General features: G+C 30.9%; 1 protein-coding gene across 1 annotated transcript in view; it reads left to right on the forward strand.

Moving 5' to 3' along the window:
- Positions 1-17,686, forward strand: part of LOC122627726 — a 70,475-nt gene that overhangs the window by 50,827 nt on the left and 1,962 nt on the right. The window contains exons 2-4 of the mRNA XM_043809115.1: positions 1,060-1,355; positions 7,311-7,519; positions 16,667-17,007. Of these exons, the coding sequence (XP_043665050.1) occupies positions 1,061-1,355; positions 7,311-7,519; positions 16,667-17,007 (845 nt within the window). The 5' untranslated portion in view covers position 1,060. The remainder of the gene's footprint in view (positions 1-1,059; positions 1,356-7,310; positions 7,520-16,666; positions 17,008-17,686) is intronic.

Consider the following 17,686-nt stretch of genomic DNA (forward strand, 5'->3'; position numbering starts at 1 on the left):
ACTAATAATATTCGGATTCACATAATAGAAAATGTTCGAACAAAAAACTTTATAGGATTATGAATAGCACTAACCACAAGCTTAATAATTTCGTTTTCGAAAGGAATAAATGAAGCAAGAGAGGAAAGGGAATGATTCTTTGAATTCTCTAGAATCGATCGAACTTCTATAAACATCATAATAATCATCTGGTTAACAATGACTTTTTGTCGATACGAATGATTGCTTTGGAGTTGGCCGAACGATTCATCGTGGAACTTCTTCATTTTGTAGGATATAACTTTACTTTGAGATTAGAATATGTATTAGTTAGTGTATACGCGACTGTGTGCGTAACCATATGTATAACTGCGTAGTTTTAAGCAGTGTTTGTTTTTGAACAGTCTTATTTTTAGTTTTACGTCAAAGCGTTTGGATATCGCCAGGGATCATCCGCTTATATTCTATTGTGTGATTACGTTCTATTTTTATATTATAGTTTATTTAACATTTTATCGATGGATAATTTATCAATATCACGCCAAATAAAATATGATCGTGTGTTACGAATAACGCAAAAATATGTCAAATAAATATCGTGTGCAAGAGACTGCACGGATGTGTTTTCGATCTTACATTTTGTTGATATTATCCATTGATATTATATAAGATATCGATCGAGCTCAATATTGCAGATTTGTATGTTATAAATTACTTTATAATTTATTTTACAATTCATCAAAGTGTTAAAAACATAGATATATATTTCTATGAATTTTTACTTTCCATGTAGGTGTAAGCAATTAGCGCTATAGCCCCCTCACGTCAATAAAGAATTAAACTTATGATTTTTTTCTTTTTTTTTTGAGTATGTTCTAAAATTTAACGAAACATCTATCGCAACTGACGAACACGAATCACGAGATAATCGAAAATCGAAAAATGATCGATTTCTTTCTTGTTCGTTCCTTCACAACTTTGATCTTTCGAATGTTATAGCTCTGCTCTCGATTTACTTGAATTTATGTATGATTTTAATGCATGGTTTTAATACTTTACTTTTTTTGTAAATCGTTGCAGGATGTCTAATGAAAACGCAGCAGTGTGCGGTTGCGGTATAACCGTAGATGTGTCCAGAAGGAAAGTACCAGTCCCGTTACCAATATGGAGACACGGCAAGTCCGATGGGCGAAGCTCGAAAAAACAGCAAAACGATGGCCGTGGATCGAAAAATAGAAATTCTGAAACTGGAAGTAGTAGTTCTGTGAGCGATCATGCGAAGCCAATGACGAAGAGCAGTAAACAGGAAAAACGTTTAAATCACCAGATGAGAAGTCGTAGCGTCGAACGCGGAAAGACTTATTACACTTATATCGGTTAGTGTATAATGTTTTATTAAAAACTAAATATAATATTAAATATAATTATTAATTAAATACAATATTTTCAAAATTACACATAATAAAAACTTATTAAAATTGCATAATTACACTGTAGTACGTAAAAATAATGAGTACAGACAGATATTTGGACATAACTACAGATACCATATAATAAAATTATAGATACCATACACAACGGACATAATATTTTAAGATGAAATACAAAACGTTATATATGTACGTCATAAACATAATCATTCTTTCATACTTTTAAACATAAACATTCTTTATACATCAATTCTTTTATACGTAATCACTTATACAAATATAATATCAAAATAAAATGGAAAAAATGAAAAAATATGCAACGTTGACACTAGAACATATACCTATATAAAAACAAAAACAGATTGTCATGATTTTTTACGTCACTTTAATCACCGTTAAGACACTCAAACCATTTATCAAACATTTAAGACAATTTTCTTTAAGACAAAGTAGCAAGCACATGCATGGATAGACATATGTCTAGAAAATATGTAATATAGTTCAGTCATTTCTCAAACAAGAACAAAACTTTCTCCTAAACTTGATCAATACTCATTCGGAATGTGTACTTAACTGTATCCCATTTAAGCATTTGCGCATTTTACTAGTTCACGAAGCATATATCGTAATTACTCGTACAATGTTCATTTCTCATACTTCGTTTACTATTTTTAATCACTTTAATTTGACTAATTGTTACTATTATTACATATTCTTATCTAATATCCTTCCTTATATAATTGTCTTTCAATGTCATGATCCTAACATTATTACATCTACTAAAATTATAGTCTAAAGATATTAAAAAATATTCGAACTTACATTAAATAATTTACGATCTCTTTTTATGATAATATTTACTCTTATACGATATTATCTGATTTTCGTATTTATTCCAAATCTTTTTTAACGATATCTTGATACGATAGAAATCTATTATCCTTATAATTAAAAATCATCGCTTACGTCCCCATTCTTTTTATTCATTGCATAGTATTTAAACATAAATATTCTCTCTTCTACCTTAAAAACAAAAAAATCAAATACTTCATTTATTATGCTTAAAAAAGTTTATTTTTGCTGTTACGCGATTACGCAGCATATCAATACTTGTGCATAGACTTTTTAAATACTAAAAATGCCGTTGATTCTCTTGTGGAGCAACGAAGTAATAACAATGAGCTATAAAATAATAAGTATCCATTCAACGAAGTATTTATATTCCTCTTATTCCTCGAATCATGAAGTATTTTGCTTCATTAGTCATAGCTAGGTTGATATAATTTTGATCTCTTAATAAACTAAACCATACACATGAACTAAAATATTTAGTAATATTTTTAAATTCATATTTTAAACGTGTATTTTCAATGTTAAAAATCATAAACTCTATCGCACTGTGCAATACAAAATATTTTTTATTATTGTTCATATTACAACTTTCCAATTCCATTGTCGATCCACTTCTTTTGTTCTTCGAAGCTTTTATCGAGCAATTCATTCTTTGTCGCTGAAATTTAGGACAATTCTTTCTTTTTTCGATTTTCAACTTCAAAATAGACTCTCTCTTCCCATCTAAATCGTTCATGCTCTTTAATGTTTTTCTTTCTTTTCTTCATACAAACGATCAAGAATTTTTTTTCCTTTCAATATCGAATTTAATAAAATTGCAACTTATATATAACAGTTAGAAATCTTTTTTTCAACAATACTTTATAAAATTTCATATTGTTAGTTTTTGCATACGATGCACTGACATTCAAAATCATTCATAAATAAGTTCTAACGATAGATCTAATTGTAATACTGTTGTATCAAGTAGATTGAATTATACAAGTCCCTTATTGTTTTATATACTGTCGAGTTTATAAATGTTGGTAATGTTGCATGTTTCCTATTCTCTACGATATCGTCAAATATATTAAATTGTTCCGGATAATCTTCATCCCGATCAAATTTTAACAATACCCTATGCAGCATTATCGTAACTATTATGCTGAAATTCGAACGCTCCATTTGTTCGTAAAGGATATTCCACTTGTTATTCTTTTCTGGATTATTTTCTAATTTGTTGAAAATTCGCTTCTATGAATGTGCGTTTTAACAAACCATTTAATCCTCATCATTAATGAGAATTTATTCAAAATGTTTAGTGTATAATAGTAATACCGCATATTCATAGTATAATAGGATAATAGCATATATTTCATAAAAGCAAAATTTACATAGATATTACGTTGTAATAAAGGTACAGAATACCTTTGTGCGCATCTGTAAAACATTTTACAATAATTCTGATAGAATAGAATTACATTTAACCGTTGACAGGTTTTTTGGTGATCACACTATCGTAATGATCCCGCTCGATGATCTCATGCCAATGACACGTGAAAAGTCAAATATTCTTGTGACACCCGATCTGTTTTTGGCTCGCTACACTCGCGGTTATAGTATACCATGCTTACGTTTTGACAAATACATAAATTCGTTTCTATTCTATTTTTCATGTTTGTATTTTTCTTTCTCCGACAAATTTTATTTATAATATTCTTATTTACAGCGGTTAGTTTTATTGAATTAAATGGTCCAAGATAATTATGTTCGATCGTTCATTGAATTCATGTCTTTTATTTACTCGGACAACAATGAGATCAGTAAATGAATTATAATCTTCCGATCATATTTTATTATTATTAATCGTGTTTGCTTAATAATCAAGTTAATTCGTAATTACGCTATACATTATTTGTAATGAATTCTATTAACATTAATTATTTCGCGTTCGATAAATTCAGAGACATGATATCTAATTACGTTTTGAGGAAACGAATTCGTCTACTTGTTAACAAAAATACTTTATTATCGAAAGCTGTAACGATTCGATAATCGATGATATGTTACAAGATTTACAAATTATTATTATTTAAGTTCAAGAAAGTACTGCAAGTTCCAATAAAACATTGGAAATTCGTAAAAGTCCCAACGAATGATATTTTTTAATTGAGTTTTGAGTTTATACTTTAACTTAATATCGTGTTCTGAATTTTTACATCGAAATTCGAGTAAGATATTGATTTACAAATTGTTATTATTATTTCTTTTATGATTTACTTACTCTACAAATACTTTTATCCGCCATTCTATATAAATAGACGTTCTATGTGTATTTTTAATCACAGATGATTTTACGAAAGAGTTTCAGTGTGGTAAGCATCCTTAACAATTTAAGTCCCAGGTTTGTTATTAACTTAAAATATTTATGATCAGCTTTTTTTAAAAAATGATAAATAAATTCATTGACATTATATCGTAACATGTAATTTAGTGGTTACATTAGATTGTTATATGCGTAGATTTAGCTTATATGATCGCCATATATTCACCGAATATGATCACCGATAATTAAATTCAATTAGTAATTACTAAATCTGTTTACCAGATTTAGGGCAGTGTATAATATTGGTATTAGTCAAATATAAAGCTAATGGATTTTTATGTTCTAATATCTGTCGTATATGATGTTTACTGTAGTATAATATTCTTTACTTAATCGTAGGTTTTGTCAAATCGTTACGTATTATGTCGTTCATCGTTCGAATCAATTCTCAGAAAAAATTTTGCATATATTTTGCATTAATTTTACATATATTTTGAATATTTTAAAATGTAAAATTTGTATAAACATCCGCAGTGTAAGCATTTTACATTATTGCATAGAGTTTTTAATTATAATCTTTGAAACATTTGTATATTTAAATTGTACTACGTAATTGAATAACATATGTCTAGACAGGTTTTAGAACAATCTTGTATATCTTCGTTTACATATTCGTATAATCGTTTTCTAACTTTAATTTACATCCTCTTCCTATCAATCGGTACAGCTTTTTCGATTTTTACTTGAGTAAAGCACATTGCTTTGCATATGCTTTCTTCGCATTAATCTCCTGTCCAAAATTATGATGAGATATTTGATTGAGTACTTTTGTAAAATTATTATATTATTTAACTGCATTAGAAGCCATGTATTTTTGCATAGATTATAAAATCACATGGCTTGATTTATTTTCATTTACCTGTACACTTCAGATATTTCTTTTTTAAAGATAGTTTTAGTGTCTAGATTTTCTTACAAATTTTTAGTAATTTTAGAAGAATTGAAAAAATTGCTGTATTATCTGCAAATATAGCTATGATTACTTTTGTAGAAATTGGTATATCTGCAGTATAAATAAGGTACAAGACAGATTCAAGCACGCTTCCCTATGGAACTCTAGAGTTGATTGGATAGGCCAAGATAATTACTTCTTGAAATTGAACTTGGAATTTCCTATTAATTAAGTACGATCGCAGTACGATATAAAGAGTTCCTTTAACTTGTTCAGGGTATTGGTATGACAAACTTTGTTACATGCTTGTTTAATATCTAAAAAAAAAAAAAAAACAGTAGATCGATATCTTTTGCCTTGTCTTTTATGATCGACGATTTTATTGAAGAGACGTTATCTTCCGAAGCCAAATTAATATTCTCATACTATATTTAATTCAATTAGTATAATAAAAATTCTAGCAAAAGCTGTTCGAATAACTATAAAAAAATTGGTAAAAGACTGATATGATAATATTTCATGTATCAAGGTTTGTTCATTAGGTTTTGTTTATTACTACGATATGTGAAATTTTCCATTGCTTAAGAGAATATGTATTTGTCATATATACTTAACATATGTTACTTAACATATGTACTTAACATATATACTTGTCAAATGCATCTACGTTTTTCAAAACACTCCTAGTCCATAATAACGAGTAGATTACAGATATATTGTCAATAACAAAAGTCCATGTACGCCTGACAAAGTGTATATGCGCAAGTGTGTTTATGATGAGAGGACAAAAGAAATTTAATAATTTTATTTGTCGATTTTTTAACATTTGGATATTTGCCAATTTTTAAAATCGAAAGAGTCGGTCGAATATACATGAAATATGCAAAGACCAGAATAATATATGCAAAAATATGCAATATCCAGAATATATGCAATATTCGATCCGTGCAAAATATAAAATATTTATTTAGAATTCTTTAATAAGAAAACATATTTCCGTCTAGATTCCATTTATTCATTTTTGCTATATTTCTTATAAAAATATACATTTGCATAATCATTCGTAATTGAATTATAACACTTGTGAGCACTTGTTATACTCCACTGTTTAAGTTTCATTTCGAGGATAGTTTGTGTCAAGGTTTATAGAAAAAAATCTTTTACAAAAAATAATAAATGATGTGATAGCGCTTGTTTCAATATATGTCGAGTGAGATCCGACGTACGATCAGTTGATCAACATAGAATGATACTCTTTCGATACTTTTCGACATTAAATTTGAACAACGAGATTGCACTCAGCGACAATCAAACGAGTCGCTGTCGAAGTTCCTATCGATATCGCCTCGTAAGAATTTATTTTACTGTAAGATCATAAAATTTATGTTTCTCCTGTTTTATGTATTCTTTAGTTCAGAGTCTCGATTAATTGTTTGATGTACCTTCTTACGAAGACATCTGGATTGTAAAATGTCTATACGAGGAGCGATCGTCATAAACTTAAAACTTCCAGTCTTAAGTTTAATAATATCAATAACTTTCGAAGAAAGTAATTTTAAATTTCAATTAGTCTCGATCGATTCTATTATATTCGTTAATTGAATATCGCAAAATTGATATTGATTGAGCTATAAGTTACGAGACATACAAAATTAATTAATAAACTTTCGGAAGATACTATCTCTCGTTTAAGAGTACCTTCAACGAAACATTCAATATCTCGAAGTAAAAAATAGTCATTTGCTTGCATTAATTTAGATCGATTATTGTAATTAATTACGACTTTCTGCAGATTCGAATTCAAGCATACTTAGCGGAGGGAATCGTGAAACCATACCAGAGGCTCTCTATGTGACTATACCGGATACGCCGAATGCGACAGCCAACGATACCGGAAATAGCCTAACGAATTCGCAAAACCGATCGCCACTTGTCTATACCATCCCTTCAATGACTTCACCTCCGCCTACGTATGACGCTTCCGTCGCAAAATCATGGCAGGTAAATTATTCCATTTCTTAAAAAAAAGACAAAAATATATATATATATAAATAAAATAAAAATTGTTCAACAGATTTAGATTCATTTTACGTGTTTCACAATGAACACATTGGACTTGATATCGTTAAAGGTGTACATCGGGTACCGAAAAGTTACAGAATGTTTTACATCGTAATAAAGCACTACATCGAAGAAGTTTTAACTGGCAAAAGCTCTGACATGTTCTTTTTATATTTGATCTGAACTAATTCGATTGTCGTGCAATAATCAAATAACAACAAATCGATGTGGTTTATTTCATCACAAATTAACTACTTTGCTTCTCGTAAAAGAGTCCTAGAATCTATCCGATGCGATCGCCTACGAGTTATACGTGAATCTTTTGTTCCTTCTCTCTGGCATCTGTTATTTCTCAGAGTTTCCAAGTTGGGAAAATCAATATTGATTAACCATCTTCCGATTGGTCTACGTGAAAACGTATGAGTGTAGAGATATAACACGGCCAATAACCTTTGCTTTTCCGCCCATGACATGGGTGGCCCACTTCTCTTCTTTTTAGTCCTTAGGAAAACAAGGATAAGGATTGTGTATAGTGTGGACTCGAAGAATCGAAGTTGCAATGTTTATGTTGACTTATTTCTTACGACTCTGGCAATGTTGAAGTTACGCAGACTTGACCGGAGTATTTACCGATGAGATTTCAACAGGCAACAAATTGTTGATTGTAATTTTCAATGGTTAAGATAAAATCGATATAAATAATTGATTTTTTATTCTTATTATCGACTATTTAGAAACAATGCTAAATCCTTTGCTTGGTCAAATTCACTAGAAACGATTTTCTTACTTGCGTTCATACAATTGCGGTAGTAGCATCAGTAATAATTGATGTCTAGTCAAACACTATTTAGAGAGAGAAAGAGAGAGAGGGAGAGTGTCAATGGGTTACCAACGTAACACTCGACCAATTTTTGCAAGCTCCTTGTGAATAAATTGGTACAATTTACGAGCTTCCAACGCGGAGTATCAAGATTCGTGCACAGAAATTAGATTATTTAAATGGAGTAATTAACAACGCTATAATTAAGTGACAAAATAAAATCAACTTGAAATGAAATTTGCGTACTAAAAGATGAATTTTGACGTAAGAAGTAAAATTGATATAATTAAACCTTTTAGATGCATATATATGCAATATAGATGTACATATAATCAGTACGTATTAGTTCATTTCAAACGAATGCATTTTATGAGCTCAGTGACCTGGTTATCCTGGATCAGATCTTGTTATAAATTCGAAAAGGAATTCCATGAGTGTCTAAGAAGAAGAAGTAGTCGACGAAAGAAAAGTGTGATTGTAAAAAAGAAAAAATAAAGAAGCTGAGTGAGGTGAAAAGGTCAGAGAAGAATAAGCAAACAGGCAAATTCAGTGCAGGATTCTTTAAAGCAGAGATCCTTTCTAATTTGCTTGGTCATTCCATTTGGTCACGTATAGTTTCTCGGCGCCGACTGTAACATAAATTCTGTAACCACGTCACGTCAACTTTCAAAAAATATCTTGCGTATCTCAAAGAAGAAAAACAAAGAGCATTATCAGACAAGATATCTTTGTTTCTGTCACTCTTTATTTTCATTTTATTCGTCTACATTTTCTGATTACAGATCGAAGAAAAACTTTCACGATATTACTTTATCAGTCAGTTACGTTAAACGATATCGTAACATCTCTGATCCAGTTCCCGAATGAAATTGATTACAAAAATATTAGTTTTATTTAATGTTCCGGAATAGATGATTCTACGAACAATCGTTCCTGAAATTCTCTGACAACCTCTTTCTCAAAGTTTTTTTTCTTTTTGCCAAAATACTTTGTCAACAAACACACGTATATTTGTTGGCCTTTGAAATAATAATAGAAGCAATGAGAGAAAACAAGTTTGAAGATGAGATCGTAAGAACGAGTATTCATCTCCTTGCATCGGAGATTGTACAATAGAAATTATAAATTTTCGATCTATTGTCGTAATTGTAAAGAGAATTACAGATAATCGTAGAAAAATTAATAGATAATTTTTTATGCGTAAAATTAAACGCGGACTTTGAAATTTGATATTTTTTCTTTGATCTCTGATTGAATTCTTCGTTAAATGAATTTCTAATGGATACTCTTCTTTATAGAAAATAAAAAATTGTAGTTGAATTTATAGAAAAAAATTCTTTTGTGATTCGACTTAATATTCCGAACAACGCTTACTTAGCTCTCATGTATTTTTAATTAACAACTCTCTTTGCCAACGATGACTTGTCAACAAGCTTTCCATTTACCCTTCTAACGTTTCACTCGTTTATACGTATTTACTTTTACACACGAGCTAAACGTTACGTGAGAAAGATTAGCCGATTACGAAAGAAAAATAATACGACTTCAATGTCAATGAAATTTCTTTTGACCTTTACTAACCAAAAGATGTAATAAAATACGAAGAAAGAGGAAACAAAAAAGAGATCCTTTGAAACACTTTACTTATTATCGCATTACTTTTTTTTATTGGAAGAAGATTAGAAAAATAAAATCAAATATATTTAGAAAAAAACAGCATCGGAATGTTACAAATTAAATCTTATTAAAACGATAATCAAGGAGAGGACGTAATTTTCTTTTTCGATAGGATACATTTCAGATAAAAAACGAAAAAAAAAGAGATGAAAAAGAGCACGAACGTTTTAAGTAACGATAGTAATCACGACAAAAGGTGAATGATGCCAAGAATTATTTTGATCCAAGTTTAGAATAATTTATTATCGTCGACGATTTAAAAGACGTATGAAAAAAAATTGTTTCAAAGAGAAATGGGAGGTAATTTTATCAAAAACCATTAATAATGGTAGCTCGTAAACTTGACATTAAATTACTCTTCTTACGAAGAGGAATCAATTAACTAAAATGTTTTTAGCCGTCAACGTGTTTGAAAGTCCGATTATATCGAAGTGATATTAACGATCTGCATTTGGGATTATCAATTGGAAATAAAAGAAAAGGCTCGAAATTTTTGGAACGTACCAAGTACTGGCCTCGATTCGAAATCCAGAAATTTCAGAAATTTCCAGAAAGATGGAAATTCATGGTTTGATGATGATACAATGTAGGATTACCGGGAACGATCGTATACGAAATAGAAGAGTTGAAAATTAGTGCAGAGAGAGAATGAGAAAAAATGATATCCGGGAGAATATAAAAAACTATAGCTTAATGGTAGAACGTTATACCTATAACAGTATGTATATACAAAAATATATACATAGGTATTTAATCCTCGATTGGTTTTCTCATTATTTATTGCACACTCGACTTAACGCGAATTTCGTTGAAACGTAAATTTCCTCCTCGTCAACTCGAATTCCCTGATTAAATAATCGCGGTGATCTCTCACTAATTTACAAATTTATCGCATTGGCAGGGCGACAAACGAACTAGATTTATCGGTTATCGATGGGAAGGAGAAAGAGAGACAGACAGACAAACAGACGGACACGGAGAAAAAAGGAAAATTAAAAAGAAAAGGAATAAGGTAAAACCGTTCAATCGTTCCCGAAGAACGAAATTTTTAAAACGTAGTTAAAAGATTAAAAATGCGTTCGTCGAAATTGATCGCGTGTTTAATTTATTCTCTTTCTCGGAGATTGGATTTTCAAATATAAAATACGACGGAGGCTAATCGTCTGCCGACTGAAATGTATAATAAAGATTTTCTACTTTCTTATGAACGTTTTAGAACGTTTCATTATTTTATTATTGTTACAAGAATTAACTGTTTCAAGAATATTCTTCTCCTAAAAGAAATATATTTAAAAATAAACGAACATCCTTGCTTTCTCATCGATCATCATCTATTTTTCTTTGTCTCGATCAATTATCAAATATTATTATTATTATTCATTGTTTCATTGTTTTTGATAATCAATGCTCTAATATATTTTGAGATAGATACGTGAAATATCCAAAAACGAATTCATATTGTCGTCTGGAAAAGTCAAAATGACTCGAAGTCGTTAAAACCATCCGGTTGATGCATTTTAAGAGGATTCGAATGAAGAGTCGCTTCGGATGCGAATATCTGGAAAAGTCGCAAAGTTCCGTACCCTTACTACCACATCAACGACTGTTTCCATTCATGAGTCGACGGGTACGGTTGCCTAATTTGAATAACCGTAGTTCCGTCGCTTTAATATTTTCCTATGATATCGCCTATATGCTAGATACAGACATTCACGCTCTGGAATTTTCCATTTGAATATCTGACGATACGAAGACACATTTTCTCTCTCTTTCTCTCTCTCTCTCTCTCTCTCTCTCCCTCCCTCTCTTTCTCTCACCCTTTCTTTCTTTCAACCTTTTTCCTTTTACTCTTTTCTTTTTCTCACAAAAGATGTCTTTCTATTTCTTTTTTCATGTCGCGTTTCGTCCAACGCTCTTGTTGGCTATGGAAATATGAATGGACAAATAAACGAACGTGTTTAGATTTCGAGAAAAGATTTCGATACGACTATGCGAAATGGTCTTTTATTGCGTACGTCTCGAAGAAACGAGAAAGATGATAGAGGGAGAGAAAGATAGAGAAAGAGAGAAAGACAAATTTAAAAAATGAGAACCTTTTTTGGATTTATCTTGATACTGATACAATGAAATAATATTTTTTAATATTTTAGATGAGGAAGTATTCTATAGAAAATGTAACATATACATAGGGAGAGATATTCAGGTTTATTGAACACAATTGAGTGAAATCATCCACTTCGAATACACGAATCTCGATCATCTAGAATTAATATCGAGACAGTTTCACAATCGATAATTCAATCACCTGATTCAAATTCGCTTGGCATATTGGAGCTTATTCGCTTCGCTATACGAAAGTGATCCGTCATCCGATTTATCGTCGTGCAAAGATAAAGTTGTTAACTAAAAATCATTCGGACGTCTATATTTTTGATCGGAAACAATAGAAACGCATGTCTTTAAATTCAATGAAATATTTGGAAAAAATTATTTATATCAGTTTCTAAGACTCGTTTCATACGACGATCGATCTCATCGATCGATCGGTGTGAGATATAAATATTGCGACTATATCTGGACGAAAAATATTATTTGCGAATAAAAATTTATTTCAAACTTCGTTTTTTAATGATAGATGACATTCGTTGGCATAATTATTAGCGAGATAAAAAGTGATACCTAAATGATCTGCGACTGATTACTTTTAATATATGCATAAATAATCACAAAAAATCTCGAAGCGAACAATAAATAATTTGACTATATCAAACCGACAATAAGCAGTTTTCATAATTAATAATAAACTGCTTAAAATGTTCGATATCGGACTAATCATCGTACTTTCCGATCCCGTCGCAACATATATCGAGTACCATTAATTATTCCGGGAACTTAGCATTCGCAGAACGAAACCAAAACCTAATTGCAACTTCACTCAAGGTCATATCAGCTTTCTAATCGCTGCCAAGTTTTCGTTAGAAATACATCTTCCTCGTCCTAGTATCATAAGAGTTTCGAATTGTAATTCAGCTCATTATATCAGACCGACTATACGATGATCCATCGCGATTTCAATAATTTAATATTCGCAAAAGAAGAAAAGAAGAAAAACGGAATGGAACGAACGTTCTTGGAAAGATTACAGGTAAATGCGAATGAAAGGATACTGGAAAAATGAAAAGAAGAGAAAAATCGAAGAAAAATCAAAGATCATACCCAAGGCGTTCGGTTTTCGTTTTCTTTCTTTACCTTTTCCTTTTCATCGAAAGGAAACGGAAAGCCGGAAGTGGATGGTATTCGAAAGCATGACTATATATATTAACCAAAGCCTACGTTTCTCCTTTTTTCGTCTTTATGTACCTTCTGAAAAAGTAAAAAAAAAAAAGAGAAAAAGTGAGAGAGAGAAAGAGAGAAAGAGAGAAACGAAGAAAACGAAGAGTCTGGGATTATTATGATTCAATATTATTTCCTGTCAATTATCGAAAAAGCCTTAGCACTTAATGATGCTTCTCTTGGATAGATTGAAAGGACTGTAAAACCTTTTCTAACATGCCTTTTCTTCTTCTTAAGAACACTTCTTAATAAATTTTTTATAAATCGATCGATCTGGCAATTAAATGGGACGTACGATACATATTTCGGTAAAAATTAATGAATTAAAAAGTCGAGTTAATGAATCGAAAATATTCGTCGGACGTATTCAATTATGCAAGTTATTTTGATCGCAAAATAAGAACTGATGCGTGACGCGAATAAATTCGTTCGAGAATTGGTTTAGAGATTATCGGTTTAGAGTTTCGAATATCTGAAACTTTGAAAGGATATTTCGGAATGATCCGATTATGGAGAGATTATCAAACCTCGAAAAGTTTTTGAGCTACTGTCCGATAATGCTCGCCGTTTAGATCTCGCGGAGAATGAATTTCGGTCACGGAGTCTCCTGAAAATATTTAATTTTGCAGTAAATTTAAGCTACGTCAGACGGAAAAATGGTCGACAGGCCTGAAAAGTTTATACTCTGTGTAACTAATGCCAAAAGTCAACCACTCGGCTTTAAGATTAATTTACAGTTTAATGCAAAGCGTTTTGTAATTTCACGAATTTAATCACTATCGCTCACTGCGCTCGAATTTGACCATTTTATTCCAAATTAACAAATAATAAACCGACCACAACAATGATCAACAAATTGAAACTTTTTTCCGTCTATCTGATTTTTAAATCGATAGATTCATTTAATTTTGAGGTATTGAATTCAATCGAATTCATTCTCTATCAGATTCGCAATATTAATACAAATACAATAATAAGATATCAGCGAATATTGACCATTTTAAATACAAAAATAAAATATAGCATTCAGAACTCGTTAACGTTTTTTTTGATAAAATAAAATTTTTCCGATAAATAAAATCTAATACCAATAAAAGCGAAATAATCCATATTAATCCCATGACGTCAATATTTACGAGGTTTAATTTCAATTTTCTTTGTCAAAATTAAACGACGAAATTTTTATTTTGTGCGATGTCTTTTCGGTCTCCCTGAAAAAAGAAACCAGCAGTAATCGTCGTCCATCATCGAACGGTTCCAATATCCTTGGCAACGATGCTCTATGATGAAGATGCCTTGATGAAAACGTTCATCATATTTTTCACAACAGTTCTCTCAGAAAAAGACAAGTTTAAAAATTGACATTCTGTATCCTGTGTTTTTGTAATTATAGTGAGTGATTCATTGAATGTCGTTGAAAGTATATTTATTGTCTTTTTTTTTTTGCCAAAAAAACCATGAACAATAGTCTTGAAAGAAAACCAAATAACTAAATTCGGATTTCTAAATTTAGCATCAAAGTTGAAATATTTTTTAAATTTTGTTTATAATACAAACCAATGTTTCTATTTGTGTTCTAATAAATATTTTTTATTTTTGCTTTTTTATTTTTGCTTTACTCTATTAATATGTCTTCTTCGATGAGACAGTCGAGTTAAAAATGTACCTGTTGTTATATTTTCGAATGTATATTCTCGAATTGAAATAGACTTATAAATTACCATTAAAATCAATTAATAAATTATAGAATATAAACTTTATTTTTATATAAGTATATATTTATATTGAATATTGCTCTAAATATATGACTAAGTTTATTTAAATAAATTTAATAATTATTTCTTTTATAAGTTTCTTATTTTACGAATATTTTCGTTTGTTACAGTACGTACTGTAGAACGAGAACACTCATTATTCCGAACTCATTACCTCTGCGTTATTAATAATTGTTCAAAAACAATTTCATGTAATAGAAGTCTTAAAAAGTCATAAAAAAAAGAAACCACACTGTTTGAACAAAAGTTTTTCTTACGTAAATTTTCATCGTAATTCGTTTTTCGCTATTGATAAAATATTTAGCTATCGAATTTTCACGAAATATCGTAAAAAATTCGTAAGTATGTCAAGAAGTTTGAAATTTATTTAAACCAAAATGGAAAGCTTAAGATCAAATATAAAGACAGAAGTTCGTGACATGGCTACAAGGAGGACACTTGTAACATTTACTAATTACCAGAACGCAATTCCTGTAGTTGCGGTTAATGTAAGTCGAAACCATTGCGGTTTCGTTCGACCAGACATTGCGATTTCCGGGGTTTCTCTCGCAGACGTATCCTAGGAGATGTATCCCATCATTTGCGAAACAAAGTTCTAATTGGAAGAGAGCTAACGATCGTTGATAGTCGTTTAAATCATTCAGGCCTTTGCAAAAACGAAGGGAGACTAAAGAGATTATAAATTAATAACTTGTAATTATTTTTTTCAAAGGTTTTTCAATCGTTTTTATTAACTTTATCGCAAAACATAATTTATAATCGAGTTAAGAAATTATTGTAGAAAATTTGTGAAAAGAGGAATATGCGAATAAAATTTCTATCGGTAAGTGGAATAATTAATATCATTCATTAACATCGAAAGAATATTTCGCTATTCTCAATTAGCCGAAACAAACCACAAGAATTTTCCTCGAGATTTCGATCTTCTCATAGGACGAGAATAAAGCTCTCTCTTTCGTTAAATCAAGCGCAATACTACGGAATTACTTATGACAGAATCAACTTAATTGCACCGTTCGCCCTTGCGTTCGCGCCACGAAGTTAAACTCGCAAAATTTGTTAAATTCTCACGGAATGATACCCTACTGTTTCCTAAGACAAAAATGACTTGTTCGATGTCACAGAATAATCTTTGTTTAATACGTTAGTTAAAAAGTAAATATATAAACGCTTAGAAGAATGATATATTCCCTCTAAAATACATTTGCATAGGAGATCAAAGATAACTCGTGTAACTTTCCATGGAAATTGTTATGTTAATCGAAAAATACGAATCTTTGAAGTTCGAAAAAAGAGTTTGATAACAATCAAATCCCAAGAAATTACTTAAGAAATTAATTAAAATTACATTTAATCGATCTTTTATAAAATTACCCAAAAACGAGATAACACAAAATACGAACGAACGCGATGAAATAGTGTCCTTGTAAATTTCATTTATTACACTTTCAATTAACTGATACAATTAATATTAATTCGTAGTCCGGTTTGCCGCCGACGTACGAAGAATACTTATATCACAAATACGAGATGATATCGCGCTCGCACACACCTCCACCGCCTTGGTCAGATTCAACGACGAATTCGTCATCGACAACTCCATCCTCTTCGGTTATCCGAACACGTCGCGAGCTTGAAGAGTATCTCGCACAGCTGACGATCTCCCAGAACAACGAGCATCTTTATCAAGCTCAGCAACATCAACAACAGCAGCAACACTCTGGTACTGTCCATCGGGACGTTGGTGGTTGTCTCACGAATCAGCAAGTCTGCAGGGAACAGCAGATCAGAGCTCAACAACGAACACGACCGATGCCTCCCAGGTGAGAATTCCTAGATAGATATAGAGATATAAGCTCTGATTAAACCTACCGTGAATTCAACTTGCTCTCTCTCTCTCTCTCTCTCTCTCTCTCTCTCTCTCTCTCTCTCTCTCTCTCTCTCTCTCTTTCTCTATCTATCTATCTGTCTGTCTATCTATCTATCTCTCTTATTTTGCGAATTGGTTTCTACATTCAACGAAATAATTTAGATTATGAGTAGACGCCACGTTGCTACCACGCTTCAAAGCTAGAAAAGCTTTTTCTTTTTTCTTGAGAACACTGCTCTTGAGAGAAAAGAAATGTATTCTTTTGCGTCTTTGTCTTTCATCTTTTTCTTTGTTCCTCGCAAAGAGCCAGTATTTTGGGACTCTGGTTTGGGATTTTTGGTTCGTCAAATCCAATATTTCACGAATTGTAATTAGAGCAACGTCTGACGATAAGAACGTGAGAGTAAATTCTGTTACGCTTTTTGTTTTGAAAAATTTGACATAAATTTATGCGAAATTTATTTGACAATCGATTCAAATATTTATGCATTTTTCGATTTATTAATATTCTTCACAATCGGTGCTTTTTTTCGACGTATATAAATAATACACGTATTTATAATTTTACTTAAGAACGTATTAAAAGGTCGAAAAAATTGGAAACAATATTTCTCTCGATATCAATTTGCCTA

The sequence above is a fragment of the Vespula pensylvanica genome, chromosome 3 (assembly GCF_014466175.1).
Source record: "Vespula pensylvanica isolate Volc-1 chromosome 3, ASM1446617v1, whole genome shotgun sequence".
Taxonomy (NCBI): domain Eukaryota; kingdom Metazoa; phylum Arthropoda; class Insecta; order Hymenoptera; family Vespidae; genus Vespula; species Vespula pensylvanica.